At 38.7% G+C, this 20,485-nt stretch overlaps 2 protein-coding genes across 5 annotated transcripts in view; both read left to right on the forward strand.

The window, feature by feature from the left end:
* Positions 1 to 20,485, forward strand: part of BTBD9 (BTB domain containing 9) — a 155,218-nt gene that overhangs the window by 49,950 nt on the left and 84,783 nt on the right. The gene's annotated exons all lie outside the window — the stretch shown is intronic.
* LOC148127630 (uncharacterized) lies at positions 12,035 to 13,810 on the forward strand. Its single transcript, XM_087923483.1, has 2 exons — positions 12,035 to 12,547; positions 12,656 to 13,810. The coding sequence occupies exons 1-2, from the start codon at positions 12,035 to 12,037 to the stop codon at positions 13,808 to 13,810; spliced, it is 1,668 nt and encodes a 555-aa protein (XP_087779609.1).

Below are 20,485 nucleotides of genomic sequence, written 5' to 3' on the forward strand. Positions count from 1 at the left end.
TAAACATAAGAATTAAAACAAACTTGAACCTAATCCAGCTAATGATTTGTTACTGAAGAATTAAATACCTTTTGTTGAGAAAGAGATTTGATTATATCTTACTTTACTATTGATTTTATTTTAAATACATGAAACAGTCTCTATGTAAACTTATCCTAAGCAGCCATACTAATAATATGGGCTAACACTTTCTGATTTAAAATTATATGGGGTTTTTTTTCAAGCAAAAAAATAAAAAAAATGAATTCTGCCTTCTGTATAAATTAAACAGGTTGCAGAATCCTGCCCAGTTCAGTTTATTTTACATATGTCATAGATATATAGACATATCTAGTCTCCTGCTCAACGGAGGAGTTTTCATCTTGGATGAATGGTTGTTCTAATTTCTTTGAAAACCTCTAGCAATGGAGCGCCCACAACTCCAGGAAGAAAGCTGTTCCACTGCTTAATAGTTCTGTCAAGAAATTCCTCATTTCCAGTTGGATCTCCCTGTGACAGGCTTTGGCCCATTGCTTCTTGTTCCACCCTCAGGTTGCTATGGAGAATAAATAAATGCCTTTCATATATTGGAATATTGCTGTCATGACTCCCTTCAATATTCTCTCCATTTAACTAAGCATACATAGTTCCTTGAGCCATTCTTCATAGGATTTAGCCTCCAAACCCTTTATCATCATTGTTGCTCTTCCCTGCAATCTTTCTAGAGTCTCAGCTTCCTTCTGGGAAGCAGGACTGCATTAGCTTTATTGGCCGCTGCAGCACACTTATCACTTATGTAAAAAAAATTGGCATGACTTGTTCTTACTGTGAGATGTAAGAACCAAATTTTTTAATACTCACAACACAAGAACAAGTCTGGTTTACAATTCAAAGGTTTATTAAAGAAAATAAGTGTTTGCAAACAGGCCTTCAAGTCCCTTCCAAAGTGGATTGGGTACAAGAAGAGCAAGCTTCCATATTCAAACAATACATTTTATACCCCTGCACAGACCATGCCATGCCTAAGAAGCCCACCCCACCCCCCCACCCCTTATTTTCTATATTCTAAACTATAAGCTTAAGGGTCAGCATGACATTGTTTTCTGTGTTTCAGTGTCTTATCTTAGTTTTGCTGCTGGGTGGCTGGGCTTTACCTTGGGAGGATGTCCCTTATCTTACTTACTTGTTGCCTAGCCCAGGCAGATCTTCCTGTTTTCAAAGAAGATTATAACAATGTATCATGTACTTGTGACTGAACACATTTTAGGTTATAGAGTGGGAGAAAAAGAGAAAAAGAGGAAGCTAATAAAAAGCATCAGCAAGAGCAAAAGAGAATCTTCTAGTCTATGTAAATTCCATTATAAAAGAGTAATTTATAATTTTTTCTCTTATTACCAAACTCATGCTGGCTTCTAATAATTACCCAATTCATTCTAGGTATTCATAAACACACTGCTTTTCCAGGATTTTGCAGATATTGGTGTGAAACTGATTGGTTTTCCATCTTCTCAAGTATTTTTTTTTTAATTTTAAAGCTGTAAATTTAGTTTCAAGTGAGTCAGCTACTTTTATTGCCAAGTGGATCAAACCTTTTCTGAAGTATATCTAATGGAGTTGCTTTCTTTGCAGGCTGTTGTAACAATTCTTTTCTCTCCTCCAATAATGCAGCTTTGCAAGTTATCATTGTGTTGCAGTCTAAAAGTGAAAGTTTCAAACAAGAAAAAAGGAAAAACAAAACTCCCCCTTTCTTTTCTTCTACTTTGTTGTACCTTTAATACCGTAATTGTTGGCACTTGATACATTTAGAATCTTCATAGTTACAGTTAGTGATCTAGTCTAGTCATGTTGCCCATATCTTTTGTTTTATAGATTCCAACAATTGCCTACAGTCTTTAAAAGAAAGCAAAAAACATTCCAGAGAATGTCTAAGTAAATTATCTAATTCAATTACAGTTTCTCTGATGCAGTTTAATAGAAAAAGTAATCTTTTAAAAATAACAATTCCCTTTATCCGTTTTAAGCTTTGTTAGATAATCCCTTATTAAACCTTATGCCAAATATTATTTTATATTTTAAATCTTTAAGTCTTCTTTTAGTTTTGTAACCCTGAAAGAAATGAGACTCACTAAGAAGAATTCTTATCTGCTGTAAAAAGAAATGGAAATGACATTAATTCTTTCAGGAAATTGGGAATCACACAAAGTTGTTGCAAGTTGAGTGGTCATCAGAGTCAAATAAATAAATAAATAAGCCAGTCAACCTAGAAATTAGACACAAATAATTTCTTATAATACTATAATTATGTCTACCTTCTCCTTGCTAATAATGCAACCTCCTTATCTATCTCAGATTACTACATTTAATGAAAATAAAATATAGTAAGGGCCCTCCAAAGAACTTAGAAATACCCCAACACACAGTTCTAAAATCATAGGCATAAATGGGGTTTCAGATTAAAAGTCATTGAATATTTTTTTAAAAAAGTATTAGCATTTAAAAATTGCTGTATTATTTGTTAATACATATGCATATTTTCTGGTAGGGCTACCATTTTCTGGGTAACAAAAAATTAGATAACCACTAGATATCATTGGTTATAAAATATTTATAAAAATATTTCTTAACTTGGTCATCCTGATTCCTGTAACTTAGATTTTGCCTTATTTCCTGAAGATAAAATTTTTATTATTTTTTTACTTGACATTATTTGTAGTATAAAAAATAATTAGGGTATCAAGAAAATGTCTTTATATTGCTAAGTATTTGAAGGCATATTCTCCCTTATTTTATTTTTTTTGTATCTGACAAAATGTCTGAGAGATTGCCAAAGCGCATTTCCTGATGCTAAGGTCTATTCAAAAAATAGAGGAGAAAAACAATAAAGCATGAGCAACTTTATAGTACCATTTTCATCTTTGGTTTTAAATATAATCTTTATATTATACTTTCTATAACCTTGCCTTCTAGAACTCATGGATTAAGTATTCACAATTCTTATAAACCTTAGAATTTTAAATAATTACAATAAAGAGTTGTATTCTGCTATAATATGAAATATTTTTATTTTTCCAATATGTTTCAATTATTACAACATTGTGGCTGATTTCTCATTTCAAGAAATTGTCAACTGTTTCTTCATCAATCAGTTTCTGTAATACAAGGTGAAACAAAATTATAAGAAGGTAGTCTATTTACCTTTGCAGTACCTACTTAATTTATTTTGTGTTTTAGCTAACCAATTACTTTAGAGAGATCAGTGCTGACTAACTAGAATCAAATGCCACCTTGGTATTTTCAATCAATTAAATTCAGAGAAGCTCTTCAGTTATTTGCTTATTTAAAGGGACTTAATTCAGAATTAATGTGAACTGATAGAATATTTGAGAAAAATGGATGCTCAGTGTGTAAAGGATGAGCATGAAGTATACCATATGTGATATTATATTCTGAATTTGTTTAAATTACACAGGTCAAGTGTGTAACAGAGAAGGCACAAGCTCCACATGCAGTTTATACATTAAGGAGTTGACAACTTGCAGCCTGCATATGACAACTGATTATCAGCAGGAAGCTGCTGATCAACAATAATTTCTTCCATTTTCAATTAACAAAAGGAATGTAGTATTCACTTAGACTTTGGAAAGCTTGAGATCTTAATATTGGAAGATACACTCAGGTTTAAATCCCTTTTTCCAGTAAATGATGCAAAGGCATTCCAAACCTTGCCCAATAATAGTGAGGTGCTTCCTCCTCCACTCGTCCTTAAAAATAATATTTTTTAAAGATTCAGAAACTTCTCCAATGAGCTGCTCCGAGCATCCAGTAGTGGGAGGTGCTTAGACTCTGCTCAGATAGGCTGGGCTTAATTGATAGGACACTCCTCCTCCACAGGCTCTTCAGCGTCCCCCAGTTTTTGCTCAGCCTTTGTTGGATAGGCAGCTTTTTTCCTTGGCCAGAATAGGAAGAAAAGAGCAGGTTTGATTCACCGTCTTGAAAACGGGATCTCTCCAAACTTTAAAGTAATTACTTCTGACAGCAATTTGGCAATTATAGCCGTGGGAGTGAAGTTTGGCTCCTCGGGGAGCACTCAGCCACTTTTGCAGTGGTCTGAGGCATTTTAAAACCACTCGCCATTGCAAAGCCCTTGCTGCCACGCTGTTTTAAGGAGCACGCAGTCAGTTTAAATCTGCCTGAGGCATTTCTCTCCCATCTCAGAACACCTACAAGGGAGGGGGCATCTGCGCTCGTGTTCTCCCTTCCTCACCTCTAAACTAACGGCACAGTTCTCCTGATTGAAAGAGGCGACCTTGCCCAACAACAATGAGGTGCTCCCTCCTCCACTCATTCCTCAAATAATAATTTTTAAAGATTCAGAAACTTCCTTTCTCCAAACATATATATTCTATGCCAGTGGCATCTTGTTAGGTTTTAAATAGATACTCTTCTTTTTTTAAAAAAAGATGGTAGTTAATTATTTAACAAACCACATGTAGGTTGTTTTAGAATATATCTCTCAACAATCACAGAGATGCAAAAATTTTATTTCAAATTATATAAATTGTGAAATGCAGTATTATTGCAGTAAAAATGCTGATTTTTAAGTTATATGTGAATGTTTAACAGATTAATGCCAAATTTAATAACAAATCCTGATTGTGCTGTTGTAGGATTATGAACATTAGCAAGGAATAATATAGTATTTAATTATGGAAGGTATGCTTTGTTTTAGTTTCATTCTTTAAAAAAAATTGAAAGAACATTCAAAATGATTATTCCTAACCTAGTGTACTTCTTAGTATTTATAATTAGCAAATTCATATTAGTAGTTTTCTATTTGCAAATCTAGGCAACATACTAAGAAGCAGAGACATCACCCTGCCAACAAAAGTGCATATAGTCAAAGCTATGGTTTTTCCAATTGCTTTGTGTGAAAGTTATACCATAAGGAAGACGGAGCACCAAAGAATTGAGACCTTTGAACTATGGTGCTGGAAAAGACTCCTGCGAGTCCCTTGGACTGCAAGGAAATCAAACCGGTCAGTCCTAGAGGAGATCGACCCTGACTACTCTTTAGAAGGCCAGATCCTGAAAATGAAACTCAAATACTTTGGCCATCTAATGAAAAGGAAGGACTTACTGGAGAAGAGTCTAATGCTGGGAGCGATTGAGGGCAAAAGAAGGGGACGGCAGAGAATGAGGTGGATGGATGGAGTCACTGAAGCAGTCGGCATGAGCTTAAATGGACTCCGGGGGATGGTAGAGGACAGGAAGGCCTGGATTGTCCACGGGGTTGTGATGGTCAGACATGACTTTGCAACTAACAACAGCAATTTATTTTGAACATCGCCCCCCCCCCCCGTTTCTTTTTTTTTCATCTGATACTTTTACATTGTAAATTTCATTCAATAGTTTCCTCTGCTTTTAGACTTCAATTAAATCCCAAGGTATGCCATCAAAAGGGAGCTTTTTCTTTTTCTTTTTCTTTTTTCTTTTACCATAGCTACTGCATTTAATGAAGCTTATGAGAGACTTCCCTCTCACATAATATATATGGACACAGAAACTTATGAACTTTTATTATAATCACGTACTCAATTTGCTATCTTATTAACAAAGAATCTCATCTTAGACTTTCTTGTAGCTGTTTAAATGTCTCATAGGCTATACGCTAAATGTTGACTGAACTCAGTGGAATTTACATCCCAAAGGATGTAAATGGAATTGGCCTGCCTGGTGACATTTTAAAGAAAAATGTTTTTTTTTTCTATTAGCATTGCACATAAGGAACATTATAATTACAATTAAAATGTCCTGGCCTCTAGCACCGTCCTAATTCTGTTCTCATTAAAACTCACCGATTCAGATCAGTTTCAAAAATCATCATATAGACTCCAGTCTTTGGGAAGTGTTGCTTAGTAGAGATGCTGGAGAGCTTGATAAAAGCTAGACTAAGCTACTAATCTCTGCCAATAATTAATGGTTAAAAGGGAGCTTTTGCTATTGGGCATTTTTAATCACCTCTTGAAGAGAGATTCTTACCCTGAGAAATTGCTGGAACTTTCTTTTTTTACAAATGAACATTTACATTTCCCAAAGAATGGACATATAGTTCAGCTGATATACATCTTATAAGCCAAATGTCACCCTATATAGCTCACCTGACTTGTCTCATTAATCATGTTTCTCTGCAGTTAACTGTTTCAACCTTTTACTAACTTTTCTTCAGTTCTTCCCCCTTTATCTTTTCAAATTCATGAAACCTGTTTTTGTAGGATTGAAGAGTTAGAATATAACACAGAGCAAGATCAACAATATCTCAGTAGGAGTGGGCAATTTTCTTCCTCTTTTTTGTACCAGTTCTGGGTTAATTTGATGAAAGAGAATAGTTGTCAGCAATGTTAAATTCAATATTAAATATCAATATTACTTATCTTTTAAAATAAGTGGTGTAATAGATAAAAATATAGTGAAAAATTTACATTATTTTGCATAAAAAGTTTATGTTTCAAATTTTACTTGCTGAGCAAAATGACCAGGATGATTATAAAAGACATACTGATAATGTTACTAGATGTTTCCAATCTCTAAAAATTTCAAAATATATATTTGAGAGAAACAAAGAGAGAGATGAAAAGATATGTTTGATACATGTGTGTATAATTCTACTGTTTTATATTTCTCGCTTTCTTTATATCTAAGAGTAAAAACTCTAAAAGTTTATGTTGTAATATTGTAAATATGAATGTACGTACAGCCATCTTAACTATTAGTAGGATTTAATATAACTAAGTCTATTGCATATAATGCTACTGGTTCTGGTGCTTTGTCTATTGCTGATTAATAACCCTTAAATATTGTATGCCATTTGTTGGCAATATATTTTTTGTAAGTCAACAGTAATTAGCTGTTAGCTGTAGACTACACTGAAGATTTCAGGAATATGTATGTTAGTGAGGTTTTGCTGAAAATAAGATAAATGATACTATAGTAAATATACATTTGGCTAGTCAAGATGAGTTGCTGAGTATAGGAAATGGGTTTTTTTCCCTGACTGGACTCTGAAAATCAGCACTTTGAAAAGGATTGATTTTGTAGTATGTTACCTTTTACATTTTAAGGTTAAAGCTTACTTGACTTCCTTAGAATGGGGTTTTGTATTATACGCAATGGCTCTTAGCTTTAGTTCATTCAGTGGATAATGTGTCCTACCTCTTCAGTATACTGTTCCAAGTATCCTAATGCATTTTAGCTCTTACTTTCTCTGCCTTAGATAGTTTTTTTGAATCAATTTATCTCCCTCCCACCCACCCAGGTCAACTTAAGTTGGTTCTTGACATTAAAGGAAAACAATTTACAGGGGAAAAAATTCATAGTGTATCTTCTTCCTACCTTACTTTCTTCTAAAGAAAAAATATTTAAAAGCAAGAGGCTAATCTGTTTCTTTTTTTCTGTAGAAAGAGAACATTTAAGAGCAACAGTCATCTCAATTGTTTCCATTTTCAATAGGCATATATAACAGGACAATTTATTTTCCATTTAAATATAATGAATTTATGTTTCATTAGTGTGTGATTGTTGTAATAGTATGAATGCCCAGTGAGGAGAAAGGCACGATATAAATAGTGAAAATAAATAAATAGTAAAACAAAACTATCGGTATAAGACCAATATTGCAACAAAATGATTGGGCTTTATTGCAGTATAACAACAGGACTATCTGGTTTTCTTTCGTTGTGAAGGAAAACTGTTTTCTATGATTAAGAAATCGTTTTATAGGGGAGGTGCCCTCATTCTCCACACAATTTCTGTGTTGGGACTGTAAATAGTAGTCTTTTCATCCCATATCTCATTTTTTATCTATTAGCAAATAATAAATCTCGTCATTCAATTTCAGTCAGCAAAAGTTCATTAAGACCTACCTCTGTGTGTGTGTGTGTGTATTTATGTGTGTGCATGTAACCAAGTAAATCAATTTCATATTCTTTCATATTCCTTTCATATTTACTTTAGTCAGCAACTTATGATTTTCTCTAAAAATACAAATACATCTCTTCTTCCCATATCTTATCTCATGTGGACAAACAAATTTTAAAGCCTCATCATTCAAAGTTAATCAGAAAAGGTTCCATTAAGGACTATCAGAAACAACAGCATACTGAAATTTAATCTGATCAGATAATGTTCTACAAATTAATTTTTTTTATCATCTTCTCTTCATCTCTTCAGAAACTCATTTGTCAGTTTAACACTTTCCTTTAATTTAAATACTAGTTTGTTTTCTCTAAAAATATTTTTTTTAATTTATTAATTTTTTTATGCTCCCCATCTCTTCAACATGGTGACTCTGGGAATCTTCCCATATCTTACCTATAAACAAAACTTTAAAGCCTCATCATTCACTCCTGGTCAAGAAAAACCTATTAAAAGCTGCTAGAAAAAAAGTATTATAGTTTTTATTGATATTTTTCCAACCTAAAGGATTTCAGTTTGTTTTTCAATTGAATTGTGTAGCATATGTGTTATATTAAAGATGGAAAAAACATCTGATTTATTGTGGTATATTTTTACATGTCAAAGACCTGCATTTTAATAGGGATGTGTAGACTTTCTATATCCACTGTATATTTTAACCTTGGTCAAATAAACAAACTTTATACTACTTGTTTTTACTTTTAAAAATCTTGATGTTAATTTCTTTTAAGTAGTATCTCAGAAACTTGATTTATTTTCATTCTTATCTTTTCTCAGGAATTCTTTCATAGGTACAACATATCTCTTTTGTAAATCCAAAGTTAACAAAGTTGTCCAAGATACTCTTCTTAGTTAAAATACACCCGTCTAAATCACTCTTCTGATTTATTACTTGTGCATCCATTTTAATTATTAAAATATTAACTGATTTCATTTGTAAATCTTGTATAACTTCTTTGTCAATATCATTCTTACATCCTGTCAATTTTAAATTCATATCCAAACAACTTGATTTTCAGTTGTATCCTCTTTTATCTCCCCTTGTGATCCATTTTTATAGTAATGGACAATCTGAGAAGAAAGTTCTGTGTATGTTGTTGTCAAATATTCTTGATTTTTCCAGAGTTAAAATACTTGTATCCATTCTGTATTAATGGACCTTCTTTAATTATGGCTAGTTCTTTCTAGTTACTTTTAAAAACTACCCTTCAAAGTCTTCTCTTACCTTGTTTTTCTCTAATCCACAAAATAATCCCAGAGAAAGATTCCTTTCACTTAAATTCAAAATCTTCATATATTTTAATAAGATTTTAAACAAACCAAAGATAGTGTTATATTTATTTAAAAATCTTATTTCATGTCAATCTGACCTGATTGTTTATTTAAAGTCTTTCCAAAATCAATGTTCTCATCACCTTTTCACTGTTTATTTTCAAATAAAAAAGCTTTTCTTTAAGTTCTTAAACCTACAAGAAACATCTTTTGCTGAGGATTGAAAGAAAATCACCCAGCATAATAAAACTTGTTATTTCTGAAGATTATTAGTATTTGAAAAGCAAATTACAAGCCATTTTCAGTGAAATCCTTAATCAAAGAAAGGAAGTATGTCTTTAAAGACTATGAATTGTGGCTTGGACAAAGCTGACTCTCGCCATGGCCAGAGCTTTTAAATTTGCTGGAGACCCCTGGTTTATGTTCCAGGAGTGGGAAATCCAAGAGCCCCTTCTTTCTGCTGTGGCTATCAGTTCTGCTCTCACAGAGTCATCTTCAGTTCACTATGCTTTCCCAGAATTAGACTTGAACTTGCTTTTAATGCCAGATTGTGTGACAACAGTGATCGGGGCATAAATCACGAATTATGGTTCAATATGTATGAACGGTGATGATTTAACAGGTGTGAAAATATATTTTCTTCTCCTGAAAGAAAAAAAGGATTGTTCAGTATTTAGAAGAATATTCTTTTCTCTAAACAGCAGTGCTTTGTTATTTTGAATAAGTTTGGTTCTTAAATTTAAAAGCAGTACTGCAACAATGAGATATTAACATGCTTCTGAATATTTAAATGTAATGAAGTATATTATGACACAATTACAATATATTACACCGAGGAAGTATTAGTTTCAACTGCATTCATCAATAACATAGTGAATGTAACTGTATTAGACTCTTTGGGAAATTACTGACTAAAATAATCTATTCTGTGAGTAACATTATGCAGAAAGGATTATGCCCAGTGATGGCTGTTTCTCAGCATATCATAGCAAGAATGTTTCACCCTTCTCCCAGTTTTGCAGGCTTTGGCTCTTTTCCAATCCCATTTTAGAGGATTAGGAGGTTAGGGTTCCAAGGCAAATATGTAAGAGGCATTTATTATGTACTATCAAATCAGTGTTCACTTTTAGCCACCATATAAATGTTCTATATGACAATCTTTCCCTAAAGCTAATTCTTCAGGTCTTCCAATGGTGCACGCTCATCATTGATGTATCCATCTGCCTTGTTGCTGGTTGCTCTCTTCTTTTGTTACACCTTTCCCAGCATTAGAGCTTTCTCCAGAAAGCAGGGCGTTCACATAATGTGTGTAAAATAGGATAATTTGAGCCTGGTCATTTCTGCCTCAAGTAAGAACTCTAAGTTGACTTGTTTGGTGATCCATTTATTTATGTTTTGGCTACGCATGGTATTCTCAGGAATCTTCTCTAGCATCAAAAGTGTCAATACTGTTTCTATCTAGCTTCTTTAAAGTCCAGTTAATTCCATAGTGTCACCGGGAATACCTTAGCTTTCATAATTCTGACCTTTCTAGGTGTAGACATATGGCATCTGATCTTTTTCCAAGGCTTCTGGCTGCTCTACCAAGTGCTAGCTTGTGGTGTATTACTTGACTGCTTGTTTATTTACTGTTGATGGTTGATCCTAAAAGGCAGGAGGTATCTAGCACTTCAATATGTTCATTGTCAATTTTAAGACTGGTTGTTCTGTCTGTTGTCATTAGACACAATCAAAGTTTTGTCTATAAACACCGAAGCACTCACTGACTTCCTTTTGATACTCTTTGGCTTTGTCAATTATTTAGCAAACAACAGAAATAAAATCTGATTTAAAAATTTTCTAAAACCAACTTGAACTGCTGGCTTCTCCACTGAGCCGAAGGGAGAATCCAGGATGGGTAGTCTCTAGTCTCCTAGCTCTGCAGACCAAGTTGAAAAACTGAGGACACACCCTCTGGTAACGGTCCCCAGTTCTTCACTCAGTCTCAGCGTGTTCAGACCACCCTTTAAGGGCTCTGAATAGTTAGGATTGTAGAAGAATATTCACCCCCTGGATTAAGCTATTTTTCGTAAAGAGGCTTAGATCAGGTTTGACAGCTAGCTGGCTTGCCAGTTTAGCACTTTCATTTTTTCGCGCCTTTTTTCCGGTTCACTTTTTTTGCTTGTTATTTTAATTTTTTGACTTTCCTTGCTGGTGGACTGGTTTTTGTTTTGTTTTCTGCCAAAAGTTGAGTGGAGGTGACCCCGAGAGCCCGTGTGGCCCGGGCTGGGGCGGGAGTTGGCGTCTTATTTAGCTTGCTTCTTCCAGATACACTTTCCCTTGCCTAGGACGAGCCACAGCTGCCACTAAGCGCTTCTGTCCCTTTTCGGCAGCAGCAGCCATTTATTTCGTTTGGGGACAATCTTGCAGTTCGTCTCCAGGATTGTCCCTTGGGGGGGGGTTGGCCATTGGGATTAAATCCTGACCCCCCCCATCCAGTCCCCAGAGCACCGTGGCAGCTGCGAGACGCTTGAGTCTGCCTGATAATTGCGGTGCAGCCAGCGCCAGGCTCGCAAGCCTCTGACCTGTCAGAGCTTGCTGCAATTCAAAAAGGCAGCCGTTTTTTTCAACTTTTTTTCCTTGACTCGGCTTTTGAATTGCGGAGCTGGGTTGAGCTCACCACTTTGGGTCGCACTGGCCTCCTGAAGTGGTAGACAGCTACTGTGGCTGTAGCTGACAGCTTAGGCTGAATATTTTTTATTTTATTTTATTTTTACTTATTTCTTCCTCTCTCTACCCTGTCAAGTGACAGTTATTTTTGGCAGGTTCAAAGATGGCCACCAAGGGAGCTGATCAAGAATTGTCAGTTCCTCAGCAGGGTAGAGAGAAGGTTGTAGAGGGATCTCCTAAGCCCAGGTCTGCTGGTCTAGAGGCAGCAGCTAGGATTAGAGCCAGGACTCTAGCCCCTAAGAGATCCTCTAGGGCTGAGGATAGACAGGCCAGGTATAGACAAAAAGCCATAGACAAACAGTTTGACAGGGTAATGAAAGATTCCAGGATGGCTGAATGCAGAGCCACCCCTCAAACTTTGCCTCCTCAAGATGACAGGCAGCCAGACCAACTGGCAGATAGGCAGTATATGACTGCCTGGTCTCCTGGGGGCTCAAGTACCTACGATTTGCAGGGTAACCTCCAAATCAGGGCTGAGACCTCTCACAATTTTTCTGAGCCGCCTCAGGGGAGCTTGATGGCGGCACCTGCAGACCAAGTCTCCAGTGGCCAGACCTGTGCCTGCAGCAACCTTTGCACCTATGGCAGCTGGCTTACGACCGGAGGAGACCCAGATGCAAGAAATGCTATCCTTCATGAGAGCCTGGATCTCCCAGACAATAAGACAGGAATTGCAGGCAGAGGTCAACCAGTTGTGCCAGCTATCTTATTTGGAACCTAGCAGAGGATCCTGCAGGGGCAGGCTTCTGCTGAACAGCCAGTCCACTTCAGAGAGCTCTCGGCCTCCCCTTCAGAAAGCAGCCAAATTTATGGCTCCAAGAGGGACCTCCTTCCAGAAAGAGATTTTTCGGATGAGGAGTCGGAGGTAGCAGGTCCCCCCTCCTTTAAGGGCCTTTTCCAGCCGGCTCTTTTCAAGACTCTGCTGGTTAAGGCCAAGAGCACGGCTCATCTCAAAAAGGACATGGTCACTCAGGACCTTCCCACTGAGGGAGAGGATCAGGAGGATTTCCTGTTCACTGAGAAAGCATCTGTGGTGGACACTGTACCTGTGCCCCAGATGTTTCTGAACCTGATCAAAAAGCAGTGGGAATCCCCTGGGATGTACATTCGCTCCAGTGGGTCTGAGTCTACCTTATTTAATGTGGACAAAGACCTTTTGGATATTATGGAAGTGCCAAAGGTAGATGGCCCAGTGGTAGCCCTAGCTTCCTCATCTGTCATCCCACCTGATGCGGAGGATGTTCTAAAGACAGAGGACCGGAAGGAGGAGATGGCGCTTCAGAGAGCTCATCAAGCTGACTCCTGGGCCATCAGAGCATCGACAACTGCATCTTTTTTTACTCGGGCGTCTTTGCGGTGGCTGAGGCAGCTACAGGACAGAATCCCACCTGAGGATCTCAGGGTGCATCAGGACCTGAATAAGATTATGGCTGCAGCTCAATTGACTGCTGATGGCACCCTCACGTCAACCAAATTTTCTTCCAGAGCCATGGTCTCTTCCATAACAGCACGCAGGCTTCTCTGGCTAAGAAATTGGCAGATGGACGTAAGAACCAAATGGAAGCTGGTGTCGGCTCCCTTTAAGGGAGAGAGACTTTTGGGGGAAGCCCTGGACCCCTTTTTGACGGAAACCAGTGACAAGCGAAAGATCCTGCCCTCCCAAGGGAAGCGCTTTGATTACAGGTCTCATCCCTACTACAGGAAGCCCTCCTTTAAACAGGGGGAAGCTGGGGCAGGCTTTCACCATCAAAGTAGGCCCTTTTTCCAGAGATCCTCCTCTCAGGCCGATAGACAGGCCTTTGCTGCCAGAGGGCATCAGAGGCAAGAGGGCAGAAAGTCCTTTAAGGGTTCTAACAGACCCTTCAGGCACAACAAGTGATGCCCGAGCCTCATCCCTCATAGGGGGCTGTCTGGGACTGTTCTGGCAGAGGTGGGAACAGACCACAATGGACATTTGGATCCTGTCAACCTTATGGTCAGGTCTCTCTCTAGAGTTTCTCTCCCCCCCCCAAGAGCCTTTGTGTGCTGCCCCACTTCCAGGGACCTCTCAAAGAGGGATCTCATGGAATCAGCGATCCACCATCTGCTGGACATTCGGTCCATCCAGCCGGTTCAGGTGGACCAGGAGAGACAGGGTTTCTATTCAGTGTTGTTTGTGATTCCAAAGGCCTCGGGAGTGGTGGCAAGCAATCCTCAACCTGAAAGGGCTCAACAGACATCTAATCTACCGAAGGTTCAAGATGCAATCCCTCCGCTCCATTCTAGAGGGACTGCGGGAGGGAGATTTTTTGGCCTCAGTAGACTTGACGGAGGCTCACCTCTATGTGCCCATACACCCCAACCACCATCAGTTCCTGAGGTTTTGCTTTCGCGGCCGCCATCTTCAATACAAGGCTCTCCCGTTCAGCCTGTCATCAGCCCCTCGGACTTTTACCAAGCTCTTGGCAGAGTAGCGGCACATTTCAGAGCCTTACCCATAAGGATCCAATGCTATTTGGATGCATCCTGATAGCATCCTCTTCCAGACCCCAGGCGGAGGAGGATCTGATGTCGACAATCTTCGAGAGCATGGGTTCTTGATAAACCTGGACAAATGCCATCTAGTACCATCAACTCAGACCTTGCATTTGGGGGCCATTATAGACACCTTGGCCGGACAGGTTTTTCTCTCACAGGAGTATCAAGACATTATCAGGGAAGTCACGTCACTGATCCTGTTTTCCAGAGAGGTGCCTATCATCTTGCTGTCTCAACTCAAGCCATGGATCAGGGATGCTTGTATAGGAAATCCCAGAGGATTACCATCACCACCGATGCCAGTCTCTATGTTTGGGGGGCCCACTTGGGAGCCCAGGTCACCCAGGGGAGGTGGTCACGAGAGGAGCTCGCCCACAACATAAATTGGCTAGAGCTCAGGGCTGCCTGCTTAGCGCTCAAGGATCTAAGGCAAGAGGTGGTGGGGAGACATGTGCTTCTCCTCACGGACAATGTGGCTACCAAGGCCCACATAAACCGGCAGGGGGGCACACGCTCCAGATCTCTAATGCAGGAAACAACTCAATTGTGCAGGTAGACAGAGAGAAACCTGTTGTCCCTACGAGCAGAACATATCTCAGGAGTATCCAACGTGCAGGCAGACTGGTTGAGCAGGGCCACAGTCGACCAGTCAGAATGGCAATTTCATCCCAGTCTATTCCAGGAGATGATGGAACGCTTCGGCCGCCCGATTCTGGATCTCTTTGCATCACCAGAGAACACGCACCTCCTGAGGTTCTTTGCTTGATTCCCTGCCCAAAGAGCAGAAGGGGTCAACGCTCTCCAGTGCAGGTGGCCTCAGGGACTATTGTATGCCTTCCCCCCATTCCCTTGATTCCGTGGGCAATCAGGAAAGTACTGATAGAAAGGGTGGAAGTTCTGTTGGTAGCCCCTTACTGGCCCAGGCATCCTTGGTTCGCCAACCTGGTGGGCCTGTCAGTCGCCAGACCCTGGAGAATTCCCCTGCACAAGATCTCCTTCAGCCAGGGCCCGCTCAAGCACCCAGATCCAGCCTGGTTTCGGTTGACTGTCTGGCGCTTGAGCAGGGGATCCTGAAACGGGAGAAGTTTTCCACAAAGGTCATTCAGACCATCCAGGCGGCCAGAAGACCTTCCACGACCAGGATATATAACGAAACGTGGAAGATTTTCAGCAGTTGGTGCTCTTGTCACCAATTGGAACCCACTGGGGTTTCTGTTGCAAAGGTATTAGAGTTCCTGCAGGATGAGTTGGATAAAAGTCTCATCCCCAATACCTTGAAGAGACAGGTGGCTGCCTGGCCTCGGTGATTTTGGTCAAGGACTCTACTACTCTGGCCCAACACCCTAGGGTAAAAGCCTTCCTTAGGGGAGCCACGAATCTGAGGGCACCGGTGGTCCACCGCTACCCCACCTGGGATTTGCCTAAGGTCCTGCAGGCACTGACTTCTCCCCCATTTGAACCCTTACATGAAGTCTGCCATCGCCTTCTCACGTGCAAGGTGTCATTCTTGGTGGCCATTACCTTGGCCAGGCGTATTTTGAAGTTGGCTGCTTTTATCCATCAGGAAGGATCTGTGCGTATTCCATGCAGACAGGGTGGTTCTGCGGTTGGACCCCACCTTCCTGCCCAAAGTGAACTCCTTATTCCATCGTTCACAGGAGTTGATTTTGCCTAATTTCTGTCCTGAGCCTACCCATGCACTAGAGAAAAAATGTCACACCTTGGACATTAGGAGGGCCCTCTGTATTTACATTAAAAGAACTTCTTTTAGGAGGATGGAAGCCTTGTTTGTTTCCTTTCAGCCATCAACTTTAGGTCACAGGGTGACACCTTCCACAGTAGATTGCTGGCTCAGAGCCTGCATTGCAAAGGCCGATGAGTTACAGAGCCTTCCTGTGCCCAGGAGGATCACAGAGCATTCAACTAGAAGTGCAGTGACCACCGTAGCCTGGGCAATGCAGGCATCGATTCTGGACATTTGTAGAGCTGCAACCTGGTCATCGGTGACCCCATTCATAAGACATTACAAAATGGACTCCTTTGCCTCAGCGGAGGCGTTCTTTGGAAGACGAGTCCTGCAGGGTATGCATGTGGACCTCCGACCAATCCAGCTCCCACCTGTAGGACAGCCATCAGCCAGCTTTGGTATGTCCCATCCTGGATTCTCCCTTCAGCTCAGTGGAGAAGGGGCGTTGGTCCTACCTGAACGCTTCTTCTCAGGGAGCCGAAGGGAGAATCCAGTCCCACCCTGTATTCTGTCTGGTCGGAATAGGGAGGAAATGTCCCTTTTTTTCGCAGTATCAATGAACTATCTGTTTGAAGACAAGGAGCAGCTGAATTCGCTTCAACGTCGTTCAGAACTGGGGACCGTTACCAGGGGGTGTGTCCTCAGTTTTTTAGCTTGGTCTGCAGAGCTAGGAAACTAGAGACTACCCATCCTGGATTCTCCAGTTCCCCAAGAAGAAGCGTTCAGGTAGGACCAATGCCCCATCTCTTCCATGTAGGGCTCTGATCTTTGCTAGATCATTCTAAGCATTATTTTTATTAGCTTCCAAAATTAGGGGTATTTTACAATAGTTTGTGTACTCTGTTAAGTTTCCTTTTTGGTATTGCAGGATATTATGATACAATTATTTAAAAAGTATAGAGTTACAGTTTTACAGCTATGCTTTTTATGATTTTAAAATACTGATCAAATATCAAGTACCTGGCATTTCTGTACAAAAGCATTATTCAAAGTAAATAATGGTCCTTCAGAAATGTATCTTTGTTATATTGTTATCCCATTTTTCAGTCAGAGGTTCAAGGTGGTAGACATAGCTCTCCTCCTCTCATTTCTCCAACAAGAGCTTGTAAAGATAGATTGGGCTGAGGGAGTATCTCAGGAAGCGTCCATGGCTGGGATCTGTCTCTCTGGTGCAACTTCCAGTACAATATTCATATTACTAAAGAACTAAAAGATGCCAACTTTTATATTAATTTTGCACAGAAAAAAATATAATCTGCTGTTGCTAATTTAGTTAATAGATTACTGATTTTGCCCATGTTACAAGTTATTTAATCTACATGGTTTAGGTTATCTGAAAGAAATTATAGATGTCACCATTCAGATACATTTAATTTTTTATTTAAATTTTTATATACTCCTCCCCCTCTGCTGGCCTCAGTTTACTTTCATTGTCCTTTTTCGCCAGCAGAGGCAGCTGCTGATCCATGCATCATTTTTATGCCTTTCCTCCTAATTCTGTAATAGACAGTAGTATGTAAAACTGAGGTTATAATACTTCCCATTGAACTCAATGAAAATAAGTCACTAAAATAAATGTTGGATTTATCTCTAAATGTCTGAAGAATGGGAACGTAAGTATTTAGTGGCATATTTCCTTGAAGTAAAGCCATACTGGTACAGTAGCCCTCACTTAATAACCCCAGTTGGGGGTGGAATTTCTTATCGCTAAGCTAGGAAACATCATGTGACTGCTTTGCTTAGTGACTGCGGTTCCGGTAGTCCCAGTTGTGATTGTTAAGAGAGCTTTGCGCCAGGCAAGTACTTCACATTTTTCCTGCCCTGCAATGCTCACCTCTACTTAACTCCACCCATCTTCCCCATCTTTCTCTTTTGGGCTGCCGTTCACTCTGTCACAACTCCCACCCCCCAACTGGCCTCAGTTTACTTCCATTGCCCTCTTTCGCCAGCAGAGGCAGCTGCTGACCCATGCATCATTCTTATGCCTTTCCTCCTAATTCTGTTTTTAGATCTGTGTTGATTTAACTCCAGATTGCCATCATTTTTCCTATACATATATAACCTTTCTAAAAAAAGACCTGTTTCCATGAATATATAAACCATTTTAATTTTCAATTAATAATTTCAACAGTAACACACAGGCTTGTAGCTGAGCATTATGAATGATTTGATAGTGAAAGTGGAATAAAGCACGACATGAAAGGTTCAGGAATTACTCAGGAAAATAGCCCAGGGTAATTTTTTTTAAGTCCCTACTAGATATAAAGGTCAGCTTCAATGTTCACTTTGTGAGCTTCTAACATTTACAAGGCAGTGATGTCCATTGCAATACAATAAAGACTGTGGCTTTACTGAGAAGGACATTTCATTTAAATGGGTGTTTTTCTAATTAATATTTTTAATAATGATTTTGTTCTTTCACATATCATCCTTTCATGTATGTGTTGATTCAGCTGTGTGAGTTATAAGAAATGTGCCCTTCATCTGGCAATAAATAGCAGCTTAGATGGTGCTGAATGACACCATTTCCTTTTTTACAGAGACAATGAAGAATTGCCTTTTAATATCCTTGAGACTTGGTCTGAACATGATGTAAATTGAAGAGCATTTCTCTTGCCTAAACAACTTTGTAAAGACAGTAATTACCAGATTGTGAATGTTGTTTGATTCTAATTGTCTTAGTCATGTCAGCAGCTCTCTATTGCTGGTAATAGCAATTGTAAAATACCTCTGTAGAAAAGAAGATTGAAAAGAAATTTGGCCCTTTTATTTCTTTGGACCTATTGATCCGTGATATATTTAAACAAAAACAAAATGAACAGCAAGATAAAATGAATGCTTGCCTCGATAGAGTGTACAGACAAGTTTTTCCCACTCATTTACTTTAACATTCTATTTCATAATGCAAAATGTATGTAAAGTAAAAAATTCCTGCATATTCTTATATATCCTCCCAATCACTGTACTTCAATTTCTATTTGTTACCAAATCTTTTATGTTTATAATATTGATATTCAACTCCAGCGTGCCTGCTTTTTAGAGTTAATACAACAGAGCTAGTATAAAGGAAATTCAGTTCTGAAATTCCTGTGACCACTCATGGGAAAATTATATTTTTCTTTTCCCAAGTCACCCCACTAATTTATTCTTCAAGAAAATTAGACTTTTCCCAAACAGGCAACTGATCATATGGCAAAACTTTTTTTGATGTCTGTTGTTTTAGTAGAGATTTGCAGAAAACAGAAAAGTATTTTGCTTTCAGCTTGGGACTGAACTGCTCCACTGGGGAAACCTGTCAAAATAGCCTGAACATTGTGCACCCTAAAGAATATAAGTGTTCCACCATTGGGAAAATAATAGGAACTTAAAAACAAGTTCTACTGTTTTATTTATTTCACTAGGGCCATAAAAGGAATCTATTCTGAGGGCTTTTTTATTATATAACTTTTTTGTGGGATGGATGGAAGGAGGTAATGGTAAGAAATTTTAATGTACACAAAAAAGAAGAGTTTTAATTCCTATCCCTAAATAATGTACTGGAGCAGGAATAGGTTGTTGAATTGGTGGTTGCTGGTGCTGGGTATGAGATGGGAAGATCTTGCTGTTCTCACTGGTTTTAAGGCCCTGACCACTAATTGCCACTGTTTTCCTATTTGAGCACAGCTGTTTATTATTTCACTGCCACCATGAAGAACGGTTACAGGAACTGGGCATGGCTAGTCTAGTGAAGAGGAGGACCAGGGCAGACATGACAGCAGTCTTACAATATTTGAGGGGCTGCCACAGAGAGGAGGGGGTCAAGCTATTTTCTAAAGCGCTGTAGGCCAGACAAAGAATAATGGATGGAAACTGAACAGGGAGAGATTTAACCTGGAAATAAGGAGAAACTTTCTTTTTTTAAAATAAAAGTTTTATTTAAGTTTTCACAAAACGTATACATACAAATAAAATATCTTTTTTTTAGAACAGCGTGACCCCGGGTTATCACTTCTCCATACAGACATAAACTCAATACATATTTATCTTATACATTCTAATCTGTATCTTATAACTATTTTTGCAATTTTTAGCAAAAAATTAGCCTTATTTTAAATGATCTCATTCCTTTCTTAATTCAATTACATATCTTTTTCTAATTTTAAAAATCTTTCTAATCAATGTTTTTATACTTTCATCTGTCCTGTTTACAATTGCATATTATCTTTTCTCATAAAACAAATTTTGCCCTGTAATTACTAGTCTGGAGTGTAACACTTTTGTATCTTTTTTCAAATCTTGTTTAAAAATTTA

Source organism: Pseudonaja textilis, chromosome 1, assembly GCF_049901715.1.
Source record: "Pseudonaja textilis isolate UNSWEBS1 chromosome 1, rPseTex1.2, whole genome shotgun sequence".
NCBI lineage: Eukaryota > Metazoa > Chordata > Lepidosauria > Squamata > Elapidae > Pseudonaja > Pseudonaja textilis.